This window comes from Meriones unguiculatus, chromosome 18 (genome assembly GCF_030254825.1).
Source record: "Meriones unguiculatus strain TT.TT164.6M chromosome 18, Bangor_MerUng_6.1, whole genome shotgun sequence".
NCBI classification, from domain to species: Eukaryota; Metazoa; Chordata; class Mammalia; order Rodentia; family Muridae; genus Meriones; species Meriones unguiculatus.
This window is the reverse complement of record NC_083365.1, coordinates 55,279,750-55,305,899: the sequence shown is the minus strand read 5'-3', so window position 1 is coordinate 55,305,899 and position 26,150 is coordinate 55,279,750. Positions and strand designations below refer to the sequence as shown.

The 26,150-nt window shown below is 41.9% G+C and overlaps 1 protein-coding gene across 9 annotated transcripts in view; it reads left to right on the top strand.

The window, feature by feature from the left end:
- Positions 1–26,150, top strand: part of Zcchc2 (zinc finger CCHC-type containing 2) — a 46,838-nt gene that overhangs the window by 1,141 nt on the left and 19,547 nt on the right. For 8 of the 9 annotated variants that reach the window (XM_060371449.1, XM_060371446.1, XM_060371445.1 and 5 more), the window contains exons 2-5: positions 11,479–11,590; positions 14,709–14,785; positions 16,732–16,803; positions 22,828–22,940. In XM_060371449.1, coding sequence (XP_060227432.1) covers positions 11,479–11,590; positions 14,709–14,785; positions 16,732–16,803; positions 22,828–22,940 — 374 coding nt within the window. The remainder of the gene's footprint in view (positions 1–11,478; positions 11,591–14,708; positions 14,786–16,731; positions 16,804–22,827; positions 22,941–26,150) is intronic. The other variant, XM_060371448.1, reaches the window with a different exon arrangement.

Below are 26,150 nucleotides of genomic sequence, written 5' to 3'. Positions count from 1 at the left end.
GGACCCCAGCCTCGTGCAGGTGTCTGGGAATAACCACACCCCAGCACTCGGCGCGGGGTAGTCCTCATCATGTTCTTGGGCGGCTCAGTTCCAGTCACCCTCGTGCACGAAGAGCAGCCACCCGCCATAACAGAATGCTCTAGAATTCTCCTCCAACGTGCACGAGTTGTCACGGAAGACGTCGAGTCCCCCTGACCCCAGACCTCGGATGAGGAGGCTCGTGGGACATTTTGGGATTTGGGCACTAGGTGCAGGGGGGAGAGCCAAGCGCTAGAGGGGCCTGTCAGCCGCAGTCTAGTTCTGGGTGGGTCAGTCAGCCTGCCTAAAACCGCCCCTTGGCACTCCCCTTGCCTGTGGCATTAGTGTGTGCCAGTTAAAGGGTTCGAATAGGTCCTTTGGCTTCTACTCAGAACTTTGTATTCCCTGAAGGAAAAAAAAAAAAAAATCTATGGAGACCTAAGAATTGGCTGATCAAAGTACTAACACCAGCCATCTGGGTAAGAGGCCTGGGATAGCCTGGCTAAGCCTTTAACAGACTGCCAAACAAGCTTTCCTGAAGGGCTTGGTTTCTGCTTCCAGATTTGGGTCTGGTGATCTCTTAGGTCTTTACTATAGGCGTTAACGTTGTTTAAAAGAGTTATTAAAACACCACGGAGTACATAGGAGTCCGCTTGTCGCAAACATTAAAGAATTTTTACAGTCCTGAAAGCAATTTAATTAGGCCCAATAAACCACTTAAGACAGTTTAAAGGAGGATAGGGCTACGTTTCAGTTGCAGTAAAAACTGTAGATTAAAGATCTTATTTTTTTTGTGAAAAGTGTTGATGTAGATGCCATGCTTTTCCACTTTAAGAAGGGGGATTTCCTTTCCTTCCTTGCTTGAACGTTAGCATGTATCATCAGCATTCATTCAGTATCCTAGAACTAAAACTGAGCGTTATGTTTCACTAATGATTGTTTAGACTCATTACCCAAGAATCCTGGTGTTCCTGATCAGTCTCAAAGGACCTTAGACATAATATTGACCGAGGACATAAGGCATTTGTGAAGTGATAGTTTCTGTTCTGTTATAAATCTTAACAAAACTCCGATGTAGTAAGGCCGAAATCTTTCATCTTCTTGGTGATTGTAAAATCATACCATCTTCTAGAGTGTCCACGACCAGCATCCACGTGTGTGATGGTATTAGAGGCTTCATTCACCCTTCAGCCTACTCACTAGGTGTGCCTGAAAAGACACCACAGAGCTGTTAAATTTAGAGACGAGAGCATGAGTTCGGAAGGTGTTTTCTTGTCACAGTATAAAGATAACCTTGAATTTGGTCTGATGAAAATGTCCCACAATGGGACAATTTACATAATTCCATTCATACTATACCAACACAGGTAGATCACTGATTGCAGAATTTTAACTTTGAGGAGTCTCCTTTCCCTTCATGTTGCTTTTAATGTATTGTAAAGCAGACCGAGGGGTAGGTATGTCCTAATGAGAGTACTGAGATTTTTATCTTGACTGCAGAGCGTGGCCTTTTCTGGCCACCAGTGAGTGCTGGGAGGAGTGGATAAAGAAGATTGGGCATCCTGCCATTAATTTCAGCACATCATCACTTCTCAGGAAGTGGGAGTGCGGAATAAATCCTACGGGGATTTAAATGTGCTACACTGGGGCTATTGCTTCGCGCTTGGTCTGCTGCGCATGTTTCTCCAGCAGTAGTTGTTCAGGGTTGATGAACAAACCATTTATGCCTGAAACACCTACAGTCCCACCTTGTGGACGGGTGTGCGTGGGGAGGAGGCTATTGTGTGGTCCCCAGGTCCTCCAGCTGACGCCCGTTTTGGCCTGGATGTTTGAGCGGATCTTGTTGCTCACAGCTGTCATTCTGGAGGCTGCTGGTGCATGTGGACTGTTTCAAGTGCGGAGTCCCGCGGTCCAGCCCAGCTGTTGCTCGGCCTTCGATGACCTAAGAGCACGCTAAGGAGGGCGGGCGGATTCGGCAGGGAGGAGACCAGAGCGCGCTCCGGCGGCTTGTGAAGGCGCGGGGTCCACCCGAGGGCGCTGGGGTCGTGTGCCCGCAGACAGCGGCGAGTCGGGGCTCCCCCCCCCGCAAGATGGCGGCCGCGCAGCCCACGTGACCAGCGCCGGCCCGCCCTGGCCCCTCCCGGGCCCGAGCCTCCGTGTAAGGCTGGCAGTGGAGGTGGAGAACCACGTGGGCCCAGGGCTGGTGGAGGCTTAGACCTGATACAGGGGAAATTCGTGGGGTTGCACTTAATTGCCCCGGAAGTAACTTTGGCCACAGGTATGCAGCTTCTCATTGCTTACTTGTATCTATTAGTGTTCATGACTAAGAGAAGCATATACGCCCCGAATGGATAAAGAAAAACGATTATTAATTTTTTGTTAAAGTATTCTGGTTCAGAATACTGTTCCTAGTGTTGTGCCTAATAACTATAAAGCGGATTTGTTAATTAAAAAGAAAAAAAAAACCAACAACCGAAGACATTTTGGGTAGAACATGTGTCACACAGTGTCAGTGGTTGGTGACAAGTCCACCAGGTATCCGGAGAGTGTGCTTTCTAGTACACATCAGAGAAACGGGAATAAACAACTTGTGGTTTTACTCAGAGTTCATAGCTTTTGACATGGGATGTGGATGATTCCGTACTCTTACATTATACTGGAACTTCAGTATTGATACTCCTTTTAGGAGACTTAAACTTAAGTCTCACTTTCTTCCCAGCTGCAGGAGACTGCCTTTAACTTGTATAGGATTCCACAAACAGGCCAAGGACTGGTATTGGGAGTACTCATTAACGGTACCCTAGGAAATGTGTGTAGTTAGTTCATCGCTAGTTCTCATCTGTGGAAAATATCCGCAGACACCTGATGTTAAACATAGTTCTCCTGTTATTAATAAGGCAAATCAAACGCTTAGGAACAAAAACAGTGTAGCTTTCGGTACTTGTTTTATTCCTGTGTTTGAATGATTGTAGGCACTCAAACTATTCATGAGCATTCTCTGCCTACTTTTAGAGGTTTATCCCCTAACAAGCAATGCAAAAGCGTAACAAACCACACTGGTTATCATGGGGGTCCATAGTGGCTGGTATTGTGGGGTTAGCCCTTTCTGTTCTTAGTGCTTGAAGGTTTTTTTTTTTTTCACCTGACAGATATAGTACTAATGTTTGAATAAGAGATCTTGAGGTTTAGTGTCACTTAAACTTGTGAGCTATACTTGTACTCATCAAAATTAAGTGGCCATGAGTCTCTTACTTACTAAAATTACTAAATTTAGCAGGGGGGAAAACCTGTGAAATTGTTTCTTTTATAAAATTGGCTGTATTGTCCTTGACCCATGTAATATTTCTACTCAGTTTTCAATACAGACAATGTCTGAGTTGTACTGGAGCTTAAAAAAGAAAAAGAAAACTTTACTAAATTTTACTTCTCCGAGAAAATGTGAATGTGTTTGTGCCATCCAGCATCAGTAGAAAGAGTGGCTATCTAGAAATTTGGATACCAGAATTCTGTTGTATTAGGTGCTAAAATATGTGTGTAAGAGATGGCAGTAAAAAGGAATAGTGTTTTGTTGTTTTTGAGACAGTTTTGCCTTGTAACCCAGGCTCAGCTCGAACTGGGGCTCCTCGTTTCCCTCCCTCAGAAGTATGGAATACAGGTCTGATCTATCACGTTGACCAGAATTATTTTTAAAATACACAGGTAGTACATAGCCTCTGGTGAGCCATTGCTGGGACGCATTTTACAGTGAAGTGTGATGGGGCAGTGAGTGGGCTTTGCCTGAGCTTTTCCCCTTGTTGAAGTGCTTACGCTGGGTCAGCCTCCTGGGTGGTAGATGTGGTACAGCGTCTCCAGACGGAGGTGGGAGCGGGGAATAGCATGTCTCCACGCACAGTGTTTATTGGCTTCGCTGCAGGAAAGGATAAAAGTGTCCGCTGTGATATGAAACACTGTCGGAAGAGGCTTTTTATAATCAGGTAGCTGTTATTTTAGTTAGCAGATAATTACCAAAATAAAGTGCACGATTTCCTATGCAATGGTTTTCTCCTGGGGTGTAGAAGGAAAACAAGTTCTCTTCCTCCAGCGAGCTAAGTCTGGGCTCTTACACCACGCACCTGCACTGCTTTCTGTACTTTGTGGAGATGGGTGGGAGGTTTGTGTTGTAGAGCTCTGAGAGAGAGAGAAAGACACACGGGGTGGGGGGGGGCTTTATTGGGAAGGGCCTTCCATTTCTTGCTTTGAGACTTTTAACCAGCCAACTTGAATCTGAGCTTTAGTGTCCTCTATAAAATAGGAAGAGTGACTTCCTTCCAGGTTGTGGTGACTGCATTAAGAGCAAGTTGCAAAAAAATTCATACTGTTTTGAACATATTCTCAGGCTAGTGCAGTATTCTTTAACACCAAGTCATGACTTTGTTTTCAGGAAAGTGTGGTCTTTTTATATTTGAGGCCTTTTGTTTTCTTACTTAAAGCCCATAGGGTAGAGTGCTCTTACATTCTTATTGCTGTAATTCTAGGTAGATAGGTTTTCAAGAAGGACACTTAGTTGAAAAGATAGTATTTGAGAGATATTTATATAGGAAAGTTACTTTTGTAATATTTACATTGCTTTTTAAAAAAGGCTCTTAAAACTCCCCTCATAGAAGAAATCTCTTCAGTTACAAATAATTTTTTTAGCATTGATTTTAGAACTGTAAATGGAGGGAAACACATTTTGAATTTAAATGATCATTAACTCTGGTGGAGCTGTAATCTTACATTTTTCACCACCTTTCACATTTCACATTTAAATTTATGTGGAGTCAAGCATGGTGGTACATGCATGCCTGTAAGCTAACAACTCAGGAGGCTCAGTCAGGCTGGCCTGTACTAAAAACCCTATTTTACAGTTTGGTTAAGTTACATCATTCATTAGTTCAGAGCACTGGTTGGGATCCATGCCTGCTTAAGAGCATTTCTGCTTTGAAGCTGTTAGTATAATTTTTTTTTAGCTTGTTTAATATTTTTCCATTCTTTGAGAAATGTTAAGCTAATCTTCTTTCCTTACGCTTGTAATTTTAATATTTGGGAGGCCGAACCATGAGTTTGAGGCCAGCCAGGGCTTTAATATCGAGGAGGCGAGCGAGGGTTGGGTGGGGAACAGAAGCAAGAGGTACAAGAGGTAGTCTGCCCTGAGTACATTAGTTTGTCGTGTTACAGTGTCTGTTTTTCATGATGAGCTCTGTGTGACAGTACTTTCCTAGAGAATTCTCAGCTCACGTGATAATTCTGGTTTGTCTGTGTAAATAGTCAGTGTGAAAGAGAAGTGGCTTGTGGGGTGTTTATTGTAGATGGTGGAACACCAGCCCTGGGCCCATTTCCTTTTGTTCCTGTGCCCTAGGGAATATTTGACCTTTGATTTCCTGTCATGTGTCTCTTTAGCAAGGGTTTGGTACACATTCAAGAAGTAGTTTATCTGAGGTTTTCCTGTATAGGTATGCTTTGCCTGCATGTACGTATGTGTGCCTGGAATCTTCAGAGGACCGAAGAGGGCATCAGGTCCCCTGGAAATGGAGTTGCAGGTGGTTGTGAGCTGCCATGTGGATGCTAGAAACCAAACCCCAGTCCTTTGTAAGAGCAGCAAGTGCTCTTACCACTGAGTCATCTTTCCAGTCCTTATTTAGATTTTTGAAAATGTCACTTTCCAAGCTTCACAGGTGCCCAGTATAAGATGGAGGTGCCCTCCTCATCTTGATTTATATAACTGTCTTAAAGATGAGTGTGCAAAGAAAATGCCTTAAACTTCAGTCACCATGGTGTGTTTGATTACCTTGACTGTCTTTCCTCTTTACCCTGACTCTGTCCTTAAGTCATGAAGTACTGATGCTGTGTTCATCTGGATCTTGATTCTGGGATTCTAGACATGTACAATAATCCCCTAACTAGTTCCCTTGGTTTCAGCTTGTCCATCTCACCTTTTGGGTTCTGCCACCAGATTACATCTTCCTAAATCAATCTTCAGCCATATTACATTTCCTTTCAGTGACTGAGGGACCCTAGGCCTTAATAGACCCTTAACTCAAAGTCCTTGCTGCCCATTCTTTATAAATCTTGCTTTTCATCTCACACAGGGTTCATGCCATCCCCTCACCTGTGATGATGTTAGATTATCAGTCTTCTAAGTCTCTTGTCAATTCAGAACCTGACTAGCACATATATTCTCAGAGTTTGGGTACTTCTAGAATTCTTACTACAATTTAAACATATATAACTGACCTTCCTTGTTAGGTCTTTAAATTATCAGTCAGTTATTGATTGATTTTTTTTTTTTTTTTTGAGATAGGGTTTCTCTGTGTAGCCTTTGCTATCATAGTCTCACTTTGTATACCAGTCTGGCCTCAAACTCACAGAGATCTGCCTGCCTTTGTCTCTCAGAGTGCTGGGATTACAGGAGTGTGCCACTGTGTTTGGCTCTTATTTTTTGATAGCATTGCATATATCATAATTGCTCAGTCATAATTTTAAACTGAGGCTTTCAAATGTAGCTCTGGAAGTATTGCTTTAAGACTGAAAGTATTGAACATTTTTTATTTTTCCTCACACATGGTCTTATTTGTACTTCCTCCTTAAGCCTCCCTGGGGGATGCACAAATGGTACAGACCTGGAAGTGATGGTTTACTAGTTGGAGATGTCATAATTATGAACTATTGTCTTGTTGTTTGGATAATTAACTGTATAAAGAGTCTCCTCCAGTGTTTGGTCTCAAGCTTGTGATTCGTATGAGAAGTGGAGGGAGTGAGATAGGGAACAGAAAATACTTTGCTTGTGTTTAGAAAGTTAAAAACTTGACTTTGGTCACTGAAATGAGCACTCTGTAAAATTATGTGGAATTTTTGTGTTTATTAATAAGACTGTCTAAATTGGGATAGTTTCCTAGAGTAAGATTGATTTTTGTTTTAAGTGGTCCTGGAGGGGAAAGTGGTTATGTATAAACCAAAGGCTGTGGTGTTTAGAGTACTATTTGAAGGAAAAAAAAAAGATGTTGCAAATTGCAATGGTGGAATGAAAAGCTGTTGCTTTTGTTTCCTTTGTTTGGAGGTAAGCTACTGTCCTCACAGGTGTGCTTAAGTGTCAAATCCTAAAACAGTGTTCCCTAACTAAACAGCCTTGTATCACTATCAAGGCCCTTAAATTTATAAGCTTAAATTTCTACCTGGTTCCAAGAATGAAAAAGTAACTTTTATTCACCTGATGGAATTGTCCTCTCAGAGGCTTTCTGCTGAATATGCTCACTTTTTCTAGTTCTTTCTCAACTCTGGCTACCTGCTTCAACTTGGCTGTTCTGGCTCAGACTCCAAGCTGCCTGATAGATTGTCTTCTTACCGAATTATTCTGCTTGGCCTCATACTAACTTTGGCAAGAGTTCAAATATGGCTTGTTGTGTCTTCTGTGGTTAGCTTGTTCTCTCCCTGCAACCTGCTTCTCTCCTACTATCCCAGGAAAACTGCCTCTGAAATCCACAAACTCAGCTCCACTGCACTGCCTCTCCACTGATTGACCTCTGACTGTCCTCAACTCAGCTGCCCGACCTGCTCTCTCTTAGGTCACCACCTCTTTCTTGTGCTAAGTTCTCTATTCTGTCAAATCTTTCCCTGATTCGTCACTTTGTCCATCAATTAGATGTCATTGTTTGAGATTAAAGGTGTGTACTAAGGGCCTGTCTGTGTTCTAGCTGAATCACACAGACCTAGAAGGTCTTTGGATGTGATCGGACCAGCCATGTTGCTGGATTTAAATATCTCCACACAAACTAGGAGTGGTGGCTCATACCTTTAATCCCAGCACTCAGGGAGGTAGAGGCAGGCAAATCTCTGTGAGTTTGAGGACAGCCTGGTCTACAAAGTTAGTCCAGGACAGCCAAGGCTACACAGAGAAACCCTGTCTTGAAACTCTCCCCACTCCCACCACCAAAAAAAAAAAAATCCTTTACACAAAAACTCTCCTGTACTGAAGGTGAAGCTGTGGCTCTGCTGCGGGGCTAGAAGGTCTGGTGGTTCCTGGGCTGTGTCATACACTTAGTTTGCTTTCTACCCAGGACCCTTTGGTCTTGTCACTCTGCAGTCTCCTCTCATGGGGTAAGGTTGTAAAGGAAAAGAAATGAAACATAGGTGTGGGCTAGGGAGGGGATGTGTGCAAGCCTAGGTCCTTCTGCACGCCTGAGTTTGTTCCTGTCACCTCACCCCAGCACAGGAATGAGGCTGTTCCTGGTCCACTTTCCTTATTCCTTGTACAGAAAGGAACTTCACTACCTGTTTGTTTCCTGTGTCTTTGGAGTTTTGTATCCAGTGGAGAATTTGTTTTTCACCAGTTCACCTGCCATCCTAACTGGTGGCACTACTTAGATCGAAGCTTCAGAAGCTCAGAGTTATACAAGGAAAACATCAAGGTCAATTCTTGGTAAAAACTGCTGCGCTCGCTTCTTACATGCTCTACTGTCTTCTCCGCAGTAAGCTTCTGTATCGGCAGTGTTGTGCTTGAGCTTTCTTAGTAGTTCAGCCTAACACATTCTACTTCCCCAAAAGGGGATTATATCCACAAGTTCACTTTTTAGTAGTAATACGTGCACAGAGTGCCCCGAGGTTCATAGAGAGAATTTCCCTGCCATCCTGTTCGTCTATCCAGTCCTGCATAGTTTGTCATTGTTATCCCAGGCATCGTGTTGAGAAGATTGTGTGTAGAAAGAAGCTGTTGTGGTGGCATGGTCTGAGGGCTATGGGGGTAGAGTATATGTAGTCCACAAATTACCTCCCTGTACTCTTTTCATTAGTTGGTTTATTTACCCAAGCTATAAAGTGGTCAATTCTGCCATCCCTTTGCTGAATCATCTGAGGCTCACATTTCTATTTAAGAAGCCACCAGTAAGAGTCCATAGTCATAGCATAATTCTGCATTATGCATGCAGCTCAGGAGATGATTTTCTTAATCTAGAACTTGCTTGTATCAGGTGCTGTGGGGAAATTCTCAAGACTTCGCCTTTGGTTAAGCTAATATCAGACTGGCCTCACCTTGAGCAGTAGCTGCTGGGTAGAACAGAAAGGTAGTAAGTATTTCTCAACTTGTCCTTGACTTATTTCTTCCACAAAGCTGGGAACCAGAACTTAATGTGAGAGGTAGATATCTTTCCTATATATTCAGTGACATCAAACAATAGCGCCCGGATTTTGTGGCCTCTTTCTTTTGCTGACTATCATGTGTGCATGTGAAGATGGAAACAGCATAACTGACGGCCTTTCACATTTGGTACTAATAAACACCAGAATTACATTCTCTACAGCTCATGGTGAACTTTAGAAACAGCTTCTAAATTTAGTCTGAATGATTTCCACAGTATTGGTGCCTACCAAGACTTGGAGATAAAAAGAAACTATTTTCAGAATTTATGGGTTGATGGACTTGGTCCTTTTATTAAACAGGTTCGTACATAAGCCCTGTAGCACTGAGAGCTAAACTCTTCAGTCCCAGTTCACTTCATTTTGAGGCAATCTTGCTAAGTTGCTCAGACTGGCCTAATAGCATTCTGCTCCATCCTCCTGTGCAGCTAGGATTACAGGAGTATACCACCATGCCCAACAATCATGTTCTTAAAAATTAGCATCAGACTTGTGATTTTAGTTGTGAATCGAAGTGCTTTCCCATGGTGGTTTGGATAGAATGCTGTGGAAGTAGTATGACTAATTAACTATGCTAAGATATTTCTAACAAAATTTGCTGCCTTGTTCTTTTTAGAATGTTTGGTTTGGTGGTATTGATTATACAACATCATCACAGATTATTCTTTCCCTGTTTTAGATAACCACACTGATGGTCATAAAACCATCTCATTGTGGTTTTGATTTGCATTTTCTTATGGAAATTTATTGTTGCATGTTTTTCATTTGTTTGTATTTGAAAGTTTATAGCTTTACCTTAAGCCGTATTTTGACAATGTAAAAAAAAAAAAAAAGTCCGCTGTAAGAAAAGGAGTGAAGTGGAGAGGTGGCTCCGTGGCTCCGAGTACATACTGCTCCTTCAGAGAACCTGAGTGGCTTGTAACCCCAGCTCAGGGATATCTTATACCTCTGGCCTTCTCAAGCCTCTGTTTCATGTGCACATACCTCTACCCACTGCAATTAAAATACAATCTTAAGGAATAAAAGGGAAAAGAAATGATTGAAACTGCTTAATAAGCTCCTTTGAGGTAACAGCTATTTGAGAGGATTGCACTGCTTTGTCTCTGCTTTTGCATGTTTTTGTGGTGCTTGGGATGAAAAAGTAGGGCCTTGCACATGCTAAGCAGGCCCTCTGCTAGTGAGCCATATCGCCGGCGCTGTGCTGCTTAAAGTACTTAGAAGGGTGTTGAATTTCCAGTTAGTAAAATCTCTCACACAGGTGTGTGAGCTGTAAGGAACATTATATGAGTTAGGATAAATTTGATTTTATTGTTAAAACTTGATAACATTGCAAGTTGGTAAAGACTGAGGCTGAATGTCTTAGCTGTTGGGCACTGAAGAGATATGTGCTCTCCTTCCCCATCACGTGGTTTTTTGTAAACAATCCTCTTACCTTGGGTTTCTAGAAGGCGGACATAAGGCTTAGTTCCCAAGAGTATTTAATGTACTCTATTCACATAAATAGAGCTGTCGTCTGGAAGCCCACACTTGTGTTCAGACCAGTTTGGGTCAGTAGATGGCAGGTAGGATAAAATACCTTACATGAAATCCTTGAGAAATTTAAGGTCCTCTATATGTGTCAATTCTTTCCACAATTAAAAAGTCAGTATATGTTATTTGCTATGTTTGGCTCTTGAAACAAATGACGTTGGTATTAGTGGGATTTTGAGGTTCTGGGTGAAAGAAGGTGTCAGGGTAGAGAAATGAAAGGGCTATTTTCTGTTTTTCTGCTTACCCAGAGTCTAATAATAACAACACACACATAGCACTGCTTTAATTCTGAAGAGCTATATGATTGCCATGCTTTTTATTATTGTAAACATTCCGTCATTGAAGCACACACTCATTGTTCACGTTTTGCTAATGGATTATCCTGTTAGACTGTCATGAAAACTAATCAGTAACTGAACTTTGTGTAATGATTACCACACAAAGTGTGCTTACCTTGGGAAATTAACATAAAATGTACCATTGATTTCATATGTCCTTTTGATTTTGTGGTATAGAATGGACACCACTGGCAACTCTGATTTGCAACATTTGATTTTTGTGTGTTAAGATGGCTGGGAAAGTAAATATTTGGAAAGATTATTTCCGTCAAATAAAAATAAACATTGATACTGCTGCTTGTGACTCTAACACTTGGTATCTTTCTATCCTTAATGTTTAATCACTGGTAACTATCAAATCATTACTCAGACTAGCCTGTAGGACTTGACTCTCTTAAGGAGTTTCCTACTCTGATACAGACTAATATGGCATCTTTTCTTCTAGAATGATTCTACTTGTGGTGATTATATACTGAGTAATGAGACTGGTTTAGTAGAACAAGCCCAAATACCTCAAGATGGACTCACCGTGGCCCCTCACAGAGCTCAGCCAGAAGGTATGCTGTAATTTGTTGTGTTTATACTGATTGATAAGTTTTTTTGTTGTTGATGTTGTCGTTGCTGCTGCTGGTGTTAGATGGTTGGTTGGTTGAGACAGTGTCTCACATAGCCCAAGCTGGCCCCAGGCTCACTAAAGCAGATCCTCCTGCCTCCATCTCCCAAGTGCTGGGATTACAGGCCTGTGGCACTGGGCCTGGCTTATGAGGTGCTAGGGAGCCAGTTTAGGACTCATACATGCTAGGTGAGCACTCTGTCAGCCAAGCTATGTCACTGGCCCCAATACTTTAATTCTTAACTCTCTTCTTTTTGGTCCTATTGGTCCCGGGCTTTTGTCCAAAAGCAGTGTTCCAAATGTTCTAACTTCTGTGTCCTATGCTCTACAGCCTTGGATTTTTCTCTCTCATGTGTCAGGCCTGTGTCATGGACAGTTGTCTTTTTGGCTTGCTCTTAAACCTCTGTGTATTTCTGGAGGGCAAAAACTTTATCCTATTCCTAAGTACCAAGTGTAGCATTTCATCTACAGAATGTGGTCAGTGTCTACTATATAAAAAAGGAAAATCAACAAAGTTGGCAATAAGAGGACGAAGAAATTGTTCACCTGCATTTTCCCTGCAGCCGTGCAGTAAAGAGAAATGGCACGTGGGAATGAAAGCACATCACCATCTATGAAGAAATGGGCTTGGATGTTCCCTTTTCTTTACGTTTGGGGAGGCCATAAGCCCATACGAAGAGAAAATTAGAAACAAAATGTAGGCTGCTGTGCAGGTTGTAGATGAGCCAAGGATAAATGAGACACACTCCGTCACAACTCTGAATTTGTGTCAGTATGCCTCCTCTTAGTCATCACCCTTTTAACTTGTACTTGTCTTAAGAGGAAATCTATCTCTCTTTAATTATTAAAAAATGTTTATCTAATGTCTCTTTAAGCTGCTCCTGGCTCTCTGAAGTTTTAACCACAAACTTATTGAACATGAGTAACTTAATGGAGAACTTGATTTTTATAATTTTTTGTTTTTATAAAAATTTTTTTAGAAAAACACTTTCAAAATGATAGCAGTTAATTTTAAAGTAGTACTGTGGTTCTTCATTCTGTTAAAAAAATGTATGTAATATATATTCTTTGGTTTTAGTTTATGAGGGTTAAGACAGGTAACTGCTAGTATAACGTGAAATCCAGGATGAACTGAAGCCATATCCCCAACTCAGTAACAGCATCATGTCCCCCACCCCCTTTTTTTTTTTTTTTTGACTCTGCTAAACAGCAAGTACTAAGGGCTGGCTCAGTTGGTAATGTGCTTTGTAAGCCTGGGGACTTGAAAATTGGATCTCTAGCACCGATGCGCAGAAAGTCAGGCACAGCCGCACATGTGCTGGGAGACAAATGCAGAAGAGCATCCCTGGAGCTCACTGACCAGCAGCCAACCTGGCTGATTCAGTGAGCTCCAGGTCTAGTAAAATACATATTTCAGAACAAGGTGGAGAATGATTAACGAAGGCAACCAAGATTGACCCCTATCGTGTGCATGTGCACGCACACGCATACAACCCCCCCACACACACACGCCAGAGGAGGAGGAGAAAGAGGAGGAGGGGTGATGACCCAAGCTGGCCTTGCATTCCTAGTCTTCTGCCTGTGCTGTTTTGGGATCACACCCAGGAGTTAGTGAATTCTAGACAAGCCCTCTGTGAATGAGGCTCCATCCACAGCCCCAAGCTGCTCTGTTTGTCAACACAGATTAGTTCAGTAATGTTTTATTTGCTAGTATCATCCTGTAAATGATTCAATTATAGCGGTTTTTGGATCTTCCCATCCCTCTTTGGTCATTGTAACATTGCACAAGTCTAAAAGTTACTTTACCATCAGGTATTTGAGAATTTTTTTCCTACCTTCACTCTTAACCAACAATTTCTGAAGCACAAAAGAGAGACTGGCCTGCAGCAGTCATCAGACCGTACATTTTGCAAGCTGTCACAGAGTGCTGTTACTGCTCTCTGCATTTCCTGCTGCGTTTCTGTGTTTTGTGCTTCATGCTTCCTCCTTGCTCACCTTTCACGGTGTGTAACAATCTTATTTTCACTTCTCTGTTTCTGCTCCTTTTAACTTCTTCTAAGGCAAAATGAATCCTGCCTTCCTCTTCTTTGTCATCATTCCCCTGAGTTCATCAATGATTCTCTACCCAATACCCCTGCATTCCTTTTCCAACCTCTTCTGCCATCATTATCAAACTCCTTACTGCCCGTCTGATGTCTGGCCTCAGCATTAAGTATTATTCCTGGCTTACACCCCAAGCAGCAGCCTAGTTGTCTTCAGGTGCTTGTGTTGTAGTTTGTAGGGTCAGCCTTTTCAGATGGCTTTCTTCTTCTTGCTTTTTTTTTCAATTTGATTTATTTTCTATAATGACAGCTTACTAAAGGAGCTATAAAGTGAGTGGCTGGGGGCTTGGATGTTTACTTAGTTCATGAATAGATTGCTTATCTGCATAAATAGTGTGTTTTCATGTTCACTATCGCCTGTGTCCACTGTAGTAAACTATACATTCAGTTCTTTCACAGTGAGACTTTATGCTTCCTTATAGTGATCAGTTTATAGTACATTTTGCCAGTTCCAAGAGTTACAAAATCCCCTTCTGGCCTTTGGACACCAGACATGCATGTGGCACACATACATACCTACAGGCAAAAAACACTGAGACATATACAAATAAGAAACAAGAAGCTAGATAGCTTCTAAGTTATTCCTTTTATATGTAAAGAATTTATGGGCTGTACATATTTAGTTGATCCCAAAGAGCTACATTGTGCTATTTTGAATAAGAATTTTCATTATTATCCTTTGGAAAACAATTTTCAGTAAACTGTCCTGTGATATTTTGTTTTGGTGTTGATTGCATGGCTTGGGCATTCAGCATCTGGACATATACAGGGTACAATTCATTCACTCATGGTTGAGCGGCATGTTGCTGTGTATCAGTTTGTTTCATGTGTTTCAGGCCATTTGTAAATGTTAAGTTAGTAGCTTAATTACTAGCATTTGTCAAGTTATAGGATTAATTAGGTAATGGAATGTGTGTGTAATCAATAACGCAAGTCAGCATGTGTCTTTTTTTCTTTCAGCTGTACACATTGAGAAGATAATGTTGAAAGGAGTCCAGAGAAAAAGGGCTGACAAATATTGGGAGTACACTTTCAAAGTAAGCTCTTCTCACCCCCCAAAGATGCCTCATATGCCACAGTACATGATCTTTAGAAGAACTACTACCAGGTTTACTAGTCTAAACACAAAAGGTAGATAGGTGATAGATAGATGGATAAACAGATGGTAGATGATAGGTAAGTAGGGGATCAATATAGATGATTGATAGATAGGATGATAGGTAGATGATTGATAAGTAAATAAACAAGAACCTTGAACTTAGGGAGACTATTTAAAGTATAAGGTATAAGATGTAACTTTAAAAAGTAAAAGTAAAGTTTTCACAAGTATTTGCAGACCTTCTCTGTCTGGCATTACTTCCCTGACTGCCCTGCTTTCCCTTGTTCCTCGTGGGGTTTTTCATTCCTGCTCTGTGGCTTTGTAGTCTTGTTGGCTGTGACTCGCAGGGCCCAGTCTGATTCTGTTACTTCCCACCTGCTTACCTCTGTGCTGCAGCTTCACTGTTGAGCCCTTCTGAGGTTGGATCACACATGCTCTGAAGCTACGTGGAGTGAAGCCAGGGTTCTCTGCAGCATCGCTGCTTACCACATCTCAGCTGTCCTTTCCTGAAGACTCTTCTAACCCTCTCCTTCCTCTGCTGATTGCTACCCCTGCAGCTTCCACAGATCCTTGAGTAGATCATCTCATGGAAGCAGCGGGCATCCTCATCCTCTAGTGTCTGCCTTGCTCAGTACATTGTTGAATGAATTTCAAAACTCTTAACTTCTGCTTGGAAGGAGAAAAATCCTTGACTTTGTGGTTTCTGTTTCGAATTTCCACGTGTTTCACTTTTGGAATATTGGCTCTTTGCCCTTGAAACTCAGCATGCTGGCTTCTCCTTTAGTTGTTGGGGCTCACACAGCTTTTCTCTAAGACCTCTCTCCTTACCCTGACCAAAGCACAGCTAACACGTAACTCAAACGCTCCATCTCTGGAGAGCCTTCTTAACACCCAGCTATTCTTGTTTCAGTCCCTGTCCCCATCTGTGAAGTAATGATGACTGTTAGAAATTCTTAACATTTTCATTTAGTTTTATGCAACATGAGACTGGACTCAGACTTGAGTTATCATGGCTACTCCTATATCCATCTACCAAGTAGATATTTATCATTGAAGAAATGTGTACCAATCAATAAAGATGGTTGCTGAATAGAAGTTTGTATGCATTTAAAGTATCTAATTGACAAAGCAAGTCCAGATCAGCCAAGGCTACACAGAGAAACCCTGTCTCAAAAAACAAACAAAAAAAGGATTTAATTGTGATATGATTAATTGCCATATCTCAAGTAGTTATTGAAGTCGAGTACAGTAGAAACGGAAGTCCACGGAGCTGTGAGAGCGCAGGTGGCAGGCTGAGTTTCACAGCAGTGTACAGTGTTAGTCCTGTGTTTATTTGGAGCACACTTAACTCATTTTCACCATCTGAACATGTAGGTAGTCAGACTTGCCCACGCATCTTGCTAGGACTTAAAACATCTGAGATCAAGGTGAAATGTCTTTATGGAGATAAATCTCCCTTAGCTGTGAAATGGTACCACCAGAGAGAGACAGTCTGCACTTGATGTTTATCTTGGAATTTTACATTTAGTGAGCATCAGGAGACAGGACTTTTGGATCTATCCTGCCAGTATCATTTTTATACCTAACCAAAAAAGCAAGACATTTCTGAAAAATAACTTCTTTAAAAATTATTGAAACAGTTAGTTTTTAGTACTGATTTTTCTTAAAAAAGTTCAATTTAAAAGGAATTACTGGAAAACTTTTTGAGTAGAATGTCAATGTACAATTAAACACCTTATAGAAACTATGATAATGCTAGATGAACTTTATATTTCTAATTGCTAATCTTAAAATTTAAGGCCTTTTGTTTTACACATGGCTTTTTCCCCAGCCAGTTCCTGCCTAAAGCAATAACCATACAATATGTGTGTTTTCTTAAATCAGGTAAATTGGTCTGACCTTTCAGTCACAACAGTAACAAAAACTCACCAAGAGCTACAGGAATTTCTACTGAAGGTAAAATTACAGATTTTGTTGTTAAGATTTGTATATGATATAGAGATTCCTAAAGATTCAATGCCAAAGGAATCACCAAGAAATTAAAACACACATACGTTGACTCCAAATTCTGAATGAATATGAGTTGTAGAAAATGTTCCATTGTGTCTTCTTACCTAATATTACCTGCACAAGTGGCAGAAGAATTTGTTTTAGAAAATGAATCTCCATTCTTGGGCACTGCAGAGGTATTTCTTGGTGGGTGTTTCTAAGGGCTCTTTCCCTGAGACAGCATCTGCAGCAAGATGAGGCTTATGTTCCTGTGGTACCTAATACAGTGAGGTTCTCTCTATTGGCTCCTCTTAAACCTTCCTCCTTTTCTTCCTTGGAATTCATCGTTCTCTCACCCCACCCTCAACAATTGTCTTAATACTGTCAGGAATAAGAATATGGAATTATCTCCTGAAGATTTGTTTTGTTCGCATTCTTACCTGTTCCTTTGAAGAAAACCTGCTAATCAGATGTAATCGAAAACAAAAGAAATAAGGTCTATGTGATCAATAAATTACTGTTGCTCAGTAAGCAAATATGTTATAGTTTATTCTTGACAGGGGGATAAAGCTGAAAAACCCAGAAACAGGAAATATTTCTAATTCATTTACCAAGTTTTGGTGTGAATGTGTCATTACTGAGCACCTGACTTGAGAATTTTGCTGGGATTCACATAGTGTGCTTGTGTCTTCTCTTCAGATCATGTGTGTTCAGATCATGTGTGTGTCTGATGATTCTTATCTCTGCAAGGGACTGATTTTCACAAGTCTGTGGGCTTCAAGCCCAATGCTGGAGGCTGGTCCTCTGACACATGTTTTAGCACACTGTCAAAATGTTAGTTTGTTGGATTTGCTAGTTCTATAGATTAAGTCAGTTGAATAGTTCCCCCCGCCCCCCCCCCCTGTGGCTCATTTTAAACTGAATTCTCTTTTTCTTCCCCTTTTATTAAAAATAGATTTTTTTTCCTCATACTATATATCCTAAATACAGTTTCCCCTCCCTCTCCTCTCCCATCTCCTCCCCAGACCCTCTCCCATCCAGATCTACTATTTTTCTGTCTCATTAGAAAACAGGCCTCTAAAAGATAACAAAACATTAACAAAGTAAAATATAATAAGATAGATAAAGTTATCACATGGAATTGGACAGGGCAAATCAATAGAAGGGAAAGAGCTGAAGAGAAGAATCAGAGACCCACCTGTTCACCCGCTCAGGAGTCCCATAAATATACTAAACTAGAAGCCATAATATACAGAGGCTCCTATACAGGCCCTGTGCTTGCTGCTTCAGTGTCTGAGATCATATGAGCTTTGCTCAGTTGACTTAGAGGGCCTTGTTCTACTGGTGTCCTTCATCTCCTTTGGCTCTCCAACTCTTTTCTGTCTTGTTTTCCGCCGGGTTCCCTGAGCTCTGAGGGGAGGGATCTAATGGAGAATCCCATCTAGAGCTGTTATTCTCGCTCTCTCTCGTTCTGATGATGACTGGATAAGGCACTGCTCTATGAGTATAGCAGGATGCCATTAGGGACCATTTTATTGTTTTTGTTTTTAACCCAGTAGTATTTGGTTTTACCCTAGGTTTCTGGATTTTCTCAGTTAAGGGCTGAGAATGCCCTGACCCATTCAATTTACTGACCACCTGCATGTAAAGATGGGGGATCTTCATTCATTTTTAGTCACCAGGGTCTGTGTCCCTCCTGTCAGTCCTAGACAGTTTCGTGAGAGAGCAGACAGAAGCGGTGACAGACAGTATGAGCACTGGCCTCTTTTTGCCAGACACATGGGAACAATTGGAAAGGTGTCAGGGAAACAGTGGCTGTGACCCTGCCAGGTGCTGAGAGACAAGACGGCAGCGCAGCAGGGAAAGTAGCCCCTGGCTGCCTTCTGATGGTTGGGTCAGTGGGTTGGGTCTGCTCCTCTTTCCTTCGCATACATTTATGAATCTCTTCTGCTTATCATTAGCTTCCTTATGTCTTAATAGGATACATGTATCAGCCATCAATGTAAGCTAAATAAGCAATTATGAGCAGCCACCATTTGGATTTGGCAGCAGGATGCTTTTGTGTCCTTCTTTCTACTGTTTTTTTTCTCTCTCTCTCTCTTTCTCCATAGCACAAATTCAGTGCTGAAGAATGAGCTCCAAGGGATACAGAGACAGGGCTAAAGGGCTAAAGTTTTCAGTGGAGCCAGACACTGTCACCTGTCAAGGCCAGATTATTTGATGCCAGCTTGTATGTGATGTTCCCACGTGTTTGTCTCTCATCAGTGAGCAACATAGACCTTGCTGCAAGGCTCTGGCCTGGCTTCTAGCAGTCTCCTTTCTTGTCTTTCTCTCCCTAGCTTCAGCAGCGGTGTCTTGACAGATTACCTTCTTCTGTCACATAGCTTTTCTAAAAGTAAGTGCTGAACAGCAGCAAAAGCCCTAAATGCCTTCTCATTCTTCAGGGTCATAGTAGTAACCCTTGGCTTAGTCAGCATTTGACTGAAGCATTTTTCTAAAACTCATGACCTGGATTAATCTGCATTGTTTTTCTAGAAATGAATTGTCTCTGGTCAAATATCCTTCAGGTTGACTGCCTCATCTTACACCGTTTGTAGAAGTCAGAGCAGCACCTGTCCTGAGCTGTGTAGTGAGGCTTTGGTGGCTGCTGTGTTGTTGAACGGCATTTCAGAAGCATGGGTTTATTTGGGGTTGCTGAGTTCTCTCACTGTGAGAACAGCAGCTTCTGCTGTCCGTGTCCTGGCTCCTTCCAGTTTGTTTTTCATATTGCCACAGCAGCTCTGGAAGTTTTTCTTTTTTTTCTTTCACTGCTGTATCCACAGGTCCTGAAACAGTACCTGGGAACAGAGTAGGAGTTTGGATGCTTGCTGACTTTTTAAGTGAGATGTAGTGTGTATTGTAGGGAGTTTTATAAGGGACAGTACAGAACATGATATAAATATATGACCTTCCTCAGGAACATACTGCAGCGCCCTTGAGATCACACTCTAAAAGCTCACTGTCTTAGCATTAGAGAGGAGCAAAGGCTGATGCACATGTAGTGTGCCAGCTGTTGCTGTGTTTCTGCAGCTGCGCCACACTTTCCAGATTGGGGAAGTTTATCACACCAGACCTGCCTATTTCTGATCAAGAAGAGAAAACTGCTCCATTTCATCCGGAGTCTACTTCAGAGACCCCTGAGCTGAAGCATAAGATTAGCAAGGCGATATTGGCTCTAACCTACAGTGTGGCTAGGAAACCACACCAGAATGCTATGGTTCCAATGGCAGTGTTTGAGTGTTCTCTTCATAGCAGTCAAGCCCAGTGATCCCTCCAGATGTTGAGAAGTAGCAGCTTGGCTTTTAATTCAAGGTCTTGACATCACAGTTACAGTCTTTTAAAAGTCTGAAGGCAGTGGATCAGTAAGAAAGATAGGTTTGGCATTTATAGCACAATTTAAGTTGATTGGTCCCTTTTCAAAGTGAAGGACTTCTTCAGTGAGGGTGTGCCTGGTAGTGCCCCACTTCCTGAAGTAAGGAGAGGGATATGGGTTTTCATGAATATGGAGAGAAGACTGGTTAACTTAAGTGAACCAGTTGTATTCCTCAAGGTCCTTGGGTGCCAGGGTCACCATGAGCTAGTTCTAGCAAAGCTTCTGAGTCTTTGCAGGTTGCTAATGCTTGGGAGAGGATAGCTGGTCATGCTTGCAAAGACTATCAGTTGACAAAACTCTTTGACAAGTAATGATGGCCAGTGATGTCAGTGCTGGTGTCCAGGCCTCTAGTCAAGAGATGTGTGTTGACCAAGAAAGTTCTCATCAAGGTTAGGTCCAAAGCTATGCAGCAGGAAATTAACATGGTTACCAGTAAGAACACTTGCCCTCTCACTTGTGCAGCTGACATTTGGAGAAGACTTCTTAACGTGAAGGCTGCAGCCTCCTAATAGGAATCAACAATTTATTCTTGCTAACTATTTATTAATAAGAAAAATTAAGTAAAGATAAATGGCTGAACATTAGGCTTTAGCGTTTTTAAAGATAAACTATTATCTACGTACAAAAACCTTCCATTACTCAGGTTGTGTAGAGGCAGGACTTGGGACATGGGCAGCTGGGTCTTTTACAAGTAAGATGGAAAGAAAAGAAAAAAAAATCTAATAAAGTAGAATATAAGAGACATACTTTAAATTTTTATTTTCAGCAAACAAACTTCCCTTTCAGCTGAGTGGACCCTGTAAAATGAAGAGAACGACATGAAAAGAAACCAGATTGTATACTAATGACTGAATGTCCCAGTAATGTGAACTATGTTATGGAATTGGTAGAGTCCTCAGTTATGTAAAGCAACTATCAGTGATTTGAAACTTGAAAGACTTCTCTGCCAGAGCTGTTTTTCTCTGTCACGGTTTACATACTGCATAGGAATTGTGGTACTGAGGAGGCAGCTAACTTGTGAAAGTGTTGGCCGCATCAGCAAGAACACCATGTGAGAGCTGACACGGTCAACCATGTCTGTAGCCTCGGCACTGAAGTGTTGAGGGACAGGTGGAGCCCCTGAGGTCGCCAGCCAGCCAGTCTAGCCTGCCTCAAAAGATGAAGTAGAAAGCAATCGAAGAGAACACTTGGTGTCAGTTTCTGCCCTCCACGCGCATGTACATGTACTTGCATGCATACATGTTCATACATGCTCACTATATGTGCACACACTATACACACTAAGAAAAACGTTTAAAATTAGTAATAAATACATAGTGTCAGAAATCTATATTCAAGTGCTGTTGTCAAACTGTCATTATTGAAATTAATAGTGTTTATCTGGAAAATGTGTCCGTTCAGAAGTTGGGTCTTCAGGCTGATTGTTTGAGGACATGATTTCCTTAGTGGGCTGTGTATGGTCGTTTTGATCTCGGATTGTTTACTAGATGTTGACCAAACATCCCAGTGCCATGCTCACTGTGCTTGACATCAGCAGTGCTGCTGCCTTTGCTCGGAGGGCAGAGTTTACTAAAAGAATGTTTACTTTGCAAAGCAGAATATGTAGGTTTTTTTTGTTTTTTTTTTTTTTTGTCTATGGCTCTTGAGGTTATATGACTTGACTCAGTTATTCTTGATTTTAGTGAAAGTGACAGAAATTCAGAAGTTAATCACAAAAGTCAAAACTGAATTCTTAAAAAACTTAGTTTTAGAACCCGTTTTCTAAGAATATTTTTAATTAAACAAGTTGAATAATGTGATAAAAGTTTTGTTTCATTTAATTTTTTTTTCTGGCCATATGATTCTTTCTTACAGATTCCAGCACATGGCTTATAGCACATACCCATCAGGTTGACAGAAGCGCTGAGGAGTGGGTTTTAGAATTTTATTTATTATGGGCGAAGGGTGTGCAGTATATGTGTGCATGTAGAACTCAGAGGGCGGCTCCCCTTCCACTCGTCCCTGGGCTCAAGGGATTGAACTTAAGGCTTTAGGCTTGAGCAGCAAATGCTTGTACCTGTGAGTCATCCTGATGAGTGTTTCTGGTAAATAAAACTGCAAGAATTTGGCCCAGCTTTCATAAATTTTTTTTTTTTTAATTTTGGCATTTAATTGTCCACCATTGCCTGAGATTAGACTGTGAGAAGCTGGAAGCACAGAACCGGTAACAGTCGAGGCAGAGACAACACTTTTCAGAACAGTGTTCTAGGGCTAAGGCGCCAGCTGCACTCTGCAGAATGCTCAGTTTAGCTTGAAGCTTTGTATGAATGTCATTTCAGAGGGGGAGGGGCTTGAGCCTGAGATTTTCATGTTGTACAGCGAAGGGTTTCCAGTGCACTTACACTAGTCTCCAGAGATCTGCTTCCTATAGGACACGTCAGCCTGATGCCTTAGAAAGAATGCTTTGAGATGGTTAATGAGAAGGCATTTCTTTTAATTTTAATTTTAATTCCTTATATTTGTTTAGTAAGGAAAACAAACAAACAAAAATAAAAATAAGCCTCAGCATTGGATATTGTGTTTTTTCCCCCCTCTGGTAGCTTCCAAAGGAGTTGTCTTCCGAGACTTTTGACAAGACCATCTTAAGAGCCCTGAGTCAGGGTTCTTTAAAAAGGGAAGAGCGGCGACACCCTGACCTGGAGCCCATCCTAAGGTAACAGACACCAGGACCTGTGTTAGGACGGGCTGTGGAGGGAGGTCAGAGACTTTTCTCTGGAGTTTGTGAACTGGACTTTTCGGTCAGGTACTACATAGGTCTAGGCTCAGAGTAGACGGTAACAGCCCTGTTTGTCACTCTTCGCCTTCTTTCTCTCACATAGCTTTGGTTCTTTTCAACCTGAAAGTATCATGAGTTAACCTTCTCCTCTCCCCCTCCACACACACAGCATGAATTTTATTGAAGTTGTCCTTGTTGCTGGTGAGGCTGGGGGAGACTGAGTTGTGCAGTGAGTTGGTGGGAGGCTGATGGGAGGAAGGAGAGAGAAGTGACCCTCACAAGCACTGGCTGACTACCATTTGCTCTCTCGGAGTCCAGTGCTGCTTAAGGTCAGGACTTTGCCTTTGTGAAGTGGTTGCACCATTAGAAATGTGTGTATTGCTTAGATGGTTAAATGTGGTGTCCTGTTTAAACGCTGCCTTGTGTTCACTCCTAGAGCCTTGCTTATGCAGGGGTGGGGGATGGTACAGGGTACCGGGTGGTACAGCCTTTCTTCTGCCCCCTCAAATGCAAGAGTGTGGGTATGAAAAAGGTAACCTGTTTTGTGATTGGATTTGAAAGGTGTCATATTATCACTGATATCAGCTTCCAAAAAAGGGGAGAGATTGAAGGTAAAGGATCAAATGCTAGATAGGAAGCATTTAATAAAATTCTGTAGGCAGGGTGTGGTGGCCCATGCCATTAATCAAAGCGTTTCGACGCGTGAATTCAAGGGCAGCCTGGTCTACAAAGTAAGACCCTATCTTTAAAACAAAACAAAACAAAACAAAACAATCCACCATGTACTAAGAGAAGGGTAAGAGAATAACCAACTGAAGGAAACTGAGAGGCTACAGGAAGGGGTCTATCTGAAGGTCAGGCCAGTAAAAGATACCAGAGACTATTGTCTGGCTTCTTCATGCTCTTTCCCAGATAGGCCCTAGCCTGCCAGCTCAGCTAGGACTGCTGTATCAGATGCAGAGGCCTGCAACTTTTAGAAGATATAGCTTTTCTTTTCCTAGAAGGCTAGCAGTTTGTGTCATCATGAAGTTTTATCCATATATCTGTTTAGATTTTTGTGACTTTCTTAGCTCTTTGAATGAAATATGAATTAACATTAACAATTTCTCTTTTGTGCTGTTTAGCTGTGATGGTTAAAATGAAATTTCAGATGTTATTTTAGCTCTGTCTTTGTTTTTGTGTCCCATCTGTCTATCTCTTTTAAGATTGGAAGTTAATTCCAGATTGTTGGTTTTAAGTTTCAAACTTAAAGTCATTAAAGAAAACTGAAGTGAAAGTATGATCGCATGGCTCAGCGTCATAGGTGAGAACCCTCTGGTTTGTCTTCAGAACATGAAGCAGGCTTCCTGAGGAGAAACTGTGTCCCAGAGTGTTGTTAGGATCAAGGTGGCCTAGGGCAGGGAAGGCCAGGTGGCTCACCAATAGAGATAGGCAGAAATCTGGAATGGGACCTATTGCCATTGTATCAGAAAGTCCAAAGTGACTGTGGGAGAAAATGACTAGAGTGAGAGGGAGCCCAAAATGGCTGCCCTTGTAGACATCCACATCTCCAAGTGAAACATGACTTAGGGTGGGAGAGACACTGAGGCTGGTTCCAAAACTGAATGTTAAGTGGATCTAAAAGTTGGTGGGTGACTTGCCTGGGTGTAGACTAGGTAAAATGGAAGAAGAGAGGCCAGATGGCAAGGCAAGACTTGCAGGCACATTAGTGCCAGGACAGTTGGAGGAGACAAGCACCTTCCACCAGAGCAGCTCTGAAGAAGGTTGGAGCCTTGTGTTTAGTAAGGATACCAGCCATAGTTACTAACTTGTGGAGTCTCAGATGACACAGTGAAAGTGTTTAGAAGAAGAAAGTGTAGGAGGGGAGCAGAGAGCATTCTGGGTAAGAGCAAGTAAATAAAGTTACAGAATAATTGAATTCCTGGGTCCCTAAATGCTCAGACTTCAGAGAGCTTGTATCTTTTCCTGGGACCCTGTATAAGTGTGGGTCCTTATTCTCCATACTGGGGTGGGCAGGGGATTCTGATTCCAGCGAGCTCCAGGAGGTACTTTTGGTTCACAGAGGACCTCTGCATCTGATACAGCACTAAGAGAACTGCATCCAGCTGAGCTGTGGGGCTAGGGCCTATCTAGCAACATGAGCCCCAGAGCCTATCTGGGAACGAGCATGAAGCAGCCAGATGACAGCCTCTGTTGTATGGATGGCCACAGAATATGACCCTTAAGTGGCCCAGAAGGTCATTGTTTACTGCTCTCTATCCATATTGGCTTTAGTTCAGTGCTTTGAACCTAGCCAGACCAGGTAGATCCCCTGAAATCACTGGCCAGCCAGTCTAACCAATTGGTGAACTCTGGATTCAATGAGAGAGACCCTGTCTCAAAAGATGAGGTGGAAAGCAGTAGTAGAAAACACTTAGTAACGAGTAGTGGACAAAAGGTCTACTGCTGTGCTTCTCAGTGAAGACGGATGTGGTTGCATTATTTATTCAGTATATCTTAATGCAGTAGTGCTGAACGAACAGTGATTGTTTGGGTAGTTGTTTGGGTAGTTGTGTGGTTTCCATAATAAATCTACCACGAGGAAATTCAGAAGAGAAAGAAAAGATCTCTCTTGACCAATAATTTTTGTTAATTATCTTTTGTTAATTATTTCCTTTGCCTATAATTACAGATCTACATTAAGTTGCCTCTCAAGTTAAAAATTTAGTCCTCCCTGTAGAATCTTAAGTTAGAATCATGGTATGATACAGACTTAACATGCCTTATGGTGTGGTGGTGGTCTGTCACTGTGTTGTCAGTTTTCCAAAACTCTTAACTTTTCAAACTTCTCAGCCTCTCCCCAAGTGTGAGACGGTCCCTTGATAGAACAGCCAGGTGACGAACAGTGTCACACATGAGAGAGAGGAAAGGCTTTGCAGGACTTTTCTGAGTAAAAGCAGCTTTGGGACTATCTTAGCAAACTACTGAAATAACAACTTATTTGTTTGTTTGGTCAGGTTGAAACTTTCCCATAAAAAAATTAATCTTTTTAGTAGGTTCTTGCAAATAGGTTTTGTTAATGTTTTCCTGGTCCTGCAGAAATTTATAAGAAAATAGTGCCTTCTTGGGGGAAAGGTTTGGCTTACACCCCTCCCCTCCGCCCACCCT